At 36.1% G+C, this 4632-nt stretch overlaps 1 protein-coding gene across 1 annotated transcript in view; it reads right to left on the bottom strand.

Annotated features, from left to right (window-relative positions):
• Positions 1-2870: 2870 nt before the first annotated feature.
• The window catches only part of LOC111376796 (transcription factor bHLH143-like), a 12518-nt gene continuing 10756 nt past the window's right edge, over positions 2871-4632 (bottom strand). The window contains exons 4-5 of the mRNA XM_022999801.1: positions 3681-3694; positions 2871-3232 (exon numbers count right to left, since the gene is read on the bottom strand). Of these exons, the coding sequence (XP_022855569.1) occupies positions 2871-3232; positions 3681-3694 (376 nt within the window). The remainder of the gene's footprint in view (positions 3233-3680; positions 3695-4632) is intronic.

Consider the following 4632-nt stretch of genomic DNA (forward strand, 5'->3'; position numbering starts at 1 on the left):
CTCCTCGCTAGTCTTTTGAGACCAATTTGATGGATCTTTGATCACGGGTTTTCGATACATAAATTTATCCTGACGTAGTGGTCGAAATTGGGTTCAATAGCCAACTGCCCTTATATGATCGATGCCATGACAACAGGCTAAGAAATCAATGGCATCCTTGAGAGAGATCTCCATTTAGATGTCTCTCGTACTCAATTTTTGACACCTTAAAAGACAAGTTTTTATCAGCAACTGAGAAGATATCGATACAATAAACTACAAGTAAAATCACCTTTGAAATGAGATTTCACTATTGCAAACAAGAGTTTATTTGCCCAGTTGTCAAATTTTAGTAGAGGAACAATCAAATGTGGATAACAGATCTCAACTCAAGAGAAAATGACTTGTTTTTGGGACTTGAATACTCTTGAATTTAAATCCTCGATTTTGAGAATGACTATTATATTCGCCAATGTATTTATTTTACTAAAGAACTCTTATCTACATTGATATGGACAAATCAACCAACTCTAATCCATGATATTTAGGGTGTTCTTTGCAACCGTTAGGCTACTTTAGTGACTGTCGTTACACTGTCTCTTCCCATTCATACTTGACCTTGAAGTGTATTAACGAGTTTTTTTCCCTCACTTATTTAAGCCTCATTTATGCAAATTTATAAAATATTTTTAAATAGTCAAACTTAATTTTCAATTACACATTCGAATGGATCCACATAATCAATAGGCACGTTGGGCCATGACTGGGCAGGGCTTTTTCTTGGCACTACCGGGCCACATTGCAGGCTTGACCTGTGCGGGCATATTTTGACACCTCTACAACAATCTTCTTATTCCGACTGCCATATGCATTCTTTTCAGGTGAAACTAATGAGTTCAACAGACATTTTGATCTCTCCACACGGGGCACAATTGACAAACATGTTCTTCATGCACAGAAACAGCAGTGTAATGGAATTCTTCCCCAAGGGATGGTTAAAGTTGGCCGGCGTTGGTCAATACGTGTACCACTGGATTGCTAGCTGGTCCGGGATGGTACACCAGGGCGCATGGCGCGATCCCGATGGCGATCAATGCCAGTATCCAGACGACGACCGCCGGTGCATGGCCATTTTTAAAGGTGGCAAAATTGGATACAATGAAAGTTTCTTTTCTAAATGGGCCGGAAATGTGCTTAATGAAGTGAAGATTAGGAAGGCAGAAGAAATGGTCTCGAAGAAGAATACAACTGGTATTTCTAGTGCTTGTGGTTGCATCTAATTATACAGACTATTTCTTTAACTGATTCTCTGGTCTTTCATCAATTTTTCATCAGACATATTCTCATATAATCATATATTATGTATTTTTTTATGTCCATACAGTTATACTCTTTGCCATATTAATGACAAGTTTGACACAAAATGGTAAAAAGGACTGATTATGCTAATAACCATAAACGATGGGACCGTGAAAAGTGCGATTTTAGAGGTTGGATGCTAAAAATGCAGGGAGTTTGAAAGTTGGGCACTGAAGATGCAAATATCCAAGAAACTATATTGACAACATGTTTGCCACTCGCAATGCTGTCCCCAATTTCTTATCCCATAATAACATGTTGACAACTTTCTTTCCATTTGAAGTATCAAAGTTTAGAAGTCGCACTTTAAAAGATTGAAGTGACGTTTAGTGGGCTATTGACACCTTTAAACAATAAAACCGTTGGTGGGAGTACCTTGCAATAATTCGAGCCAAATTTGTTCAAAAATTCATAGTAGATCTTAAGTTGTGTGTTGAAGTTCTCCATAAGATAATAAAAAAGCGCGCAAGGAAACAACATTTGCGTCCAGGATACAATTGAATGCTTAAAAATGTTTGTTGGATCCATGCACTTAACGATGACAAACTCAATGTCAAGGTTGTATTTGAATATATGAGAGCCTTTGTAATTAGATTCTATGGTATTCAGGATGCAAAAAAAGTTGAAGGGAAAAGATCTTTGAACAGTAAGGATAATGAATGAAGAAGAATGTAAGAATTTTTTCCAAACCAATCAAAGAATCATTAATTTATTTATACATCGTTAATGCATCATTTTTCAAGAGTTGTAAAACTTCAAAAGGGTCTTTATGCTTTGAGTTTCAAATTATATATATATAGTACACATGACCAATGCAATATTCTTTGATTCATCGAACATGTCCAAGTGACATTATATGGAAAATCTTTCCAACAATCCCTAACCATTTTCTAAATATGGAAATTTGAAGATTTCTCATATAAATTCACCAAGTTTGTGAGTAGACTACCTTCTTTTGTACTTGAATCTCTATTTAGTTAAAATACCTCAAATGCTAACTAAGGTGGTATGGTAGCTAGTCTTTAAACAACAACCCTATATTGGCAAATCAAAAGTACTCCATGCACAAACTTGAAGGACCTTTAATTTACTAAACTCACGTGAGTATGCTATATGTTATATATACTAGTTTAATTCATGAATATCTTCAGTAGTTGGCCATACTACTTTGGAGACGACACTATCCTCAATATTAATAAAGGTAGACTTATCGAAAATACTATATTAAAGTGTATATAAAAAATAAGAACTTGATAGCTCGACCTCTCATTCCTTGACAGTGGCGGATGTAGAGCTTCGCCAAAACCGTCGGCCGCCAGGTTGTTGCAGGGTTGGTGGCTGCGCATAGGTACAGTAGTTTGCAGACCAGGAAGCCGAACGAAGAAGAAGACTTCCAAATTTCCATTTTTTTTTGTTTGGGCTATCTGATTGGAGATTGGGCCTTTAAATAAAAAAAAATAAATAAATTAGGCACAATTGCCCAAATAAGGAAATTGAAACCAGATCCAAGCCCTGAGGTCCATGGCATTGTATTAATTTGATTTCTCATTCTCCCAACCCTCCATTTGAATCCGGCAGCCAAGTGCAAATAGCAAAACCTTAAATTTCCATTCGAAGCAGAGCTGTAGCAACTGGAGGAGGTGGCCGTTGGACCATGTACTGCCAGTGTGCGAAGTTAGGGACGATTCTCTGACCGACAGACTCCGAGGACTAGACTTGGACTCTTGGAGGCGACTTGTGAGTTGAAATTTAAATAACTTGAAGTCTTGCTTGAATATTGCAATTTGCAAACCTTTGTTGATTTGTCGATTTGTGCAAACTTTTTGTTGATTTGTCAATTTGCAATTCAACAATTCAAATTTATTTGTCGATTTGTGCTTGTGCTGTTGTGCAACTGCAATTTGCAAACTCTTTGTTGTTTATTAAGCGTATTGAAGGTGACTTGACTCTTGAGTCTGTTGATTGACTTGAGTGTTTTTCTTGTTTGATGCAATGAATTGATGTCTTTTGTGTTATTAGTTATAATTTATTAATCGGTCGACATTCATCAATGCTTAATTCATATAGAAAAGGAAATTAGGATTATCGAGTTGCTACTAAGAATTGTGATTTTACTCAAAAGTCTCAGTGGAGTTACATTGGTTCTTTTGTTGGATCAGTTGCACTTAAAACCTATGTCAACCGATTTGAAAACTTATTTCCCTTACTCCAATGCTGTGGATTTTCATGTATTATCCAATAAATCTCTCTATAGTGTGCTAAGACTTCTGATAAATATATTTATCAAACCACAACTTGTCCTTTCCATTCCTATTCTTCCTGATATTTTTATAAATACTTACCAGATCCATACCAGCTATGTATATACAATACACAAACTTCAATATTTAGGCATCTAAGCATCACATGTCAGCTTGCTTTCTTGCCTCCCTCATAACATTGCCATAAAGCTCTCACAATGACAGCAATCAGTAGTAGATCCTGACCTAATATCCTTCCACAAATTTGATTGTATTGATAGTTTAGGCCTCTCAGAACTTTAAAGTCTAATTCTTCTATTGTATTTGCTTGAATCTTACTGCCATAAAGCTCTCACAATGACAGCAATCAGTAGTAGATCCTGACCTAATATCCTTCCACAAATTTGATTGTATTGATAGTTTAGGCCTCTCAGAACTTTAAAGTCTGATTCTTCTATTGTATTTGCTTGAATCTTACTGTCTTAGTCGACATCTCCCTTATAATCAGTATAAATATCCATCTCTAGCCACAAACAATTTTTAGCATTATAGTAGAGTCTGCCAATATAATGACAGGCTTTATCTCAAGAACTTGATACATCGCACCAAAGTTGGGCATCCATGCATCATTCTCCCCCACTAGTATTTCATAGTTGATAAGGAAAAAAATAAAACTATAATATCTAATTCCATGGTGTTAACTAACTAGCATATAACCATGGAATTCTTTGCATACCAAGTCGAGAAACCCACTTCTATAGCATCTAACAAACCCATCTTTCTTCTACCATTTATGAATTGCTTCACCACCTAAGAACTATAAAAAATTCTTTCCATTTAACCTGGATAGTAAGATGAATTAGTGCGCTTCAACTTGAGTAAAAAATGTTTTCAAGTCGAGCCTTCAATGGTCAATAGTCAAAGTCAATCTCCGCCCTAGCTGAACGTGGATGCTAGATTCGCCCCTGTTACTTGATACGTTTGCCGAACACTTTAACCTTGAAATCAAATCGTAATGTTTTGCAATAATTCATAGAACCTACTTATAGACACT

The sequence above is a fragment of the Olea europaea genome, unplaced genomic scaffold, assembly GCF_002742605.1.
Source record: "Olea europaea var. sylvestris unplaced genomic scaffold, O_europaea_v1 scaffold1561, whole genome shotgun sequence".
Taxonomy (NCBI): domain Eukaryota; kingdom Viridiplantae; phylum Streptophyta; class Magnoliopsida; order Lamiales; family Oleaceae; genus Olea; species Olea europaea.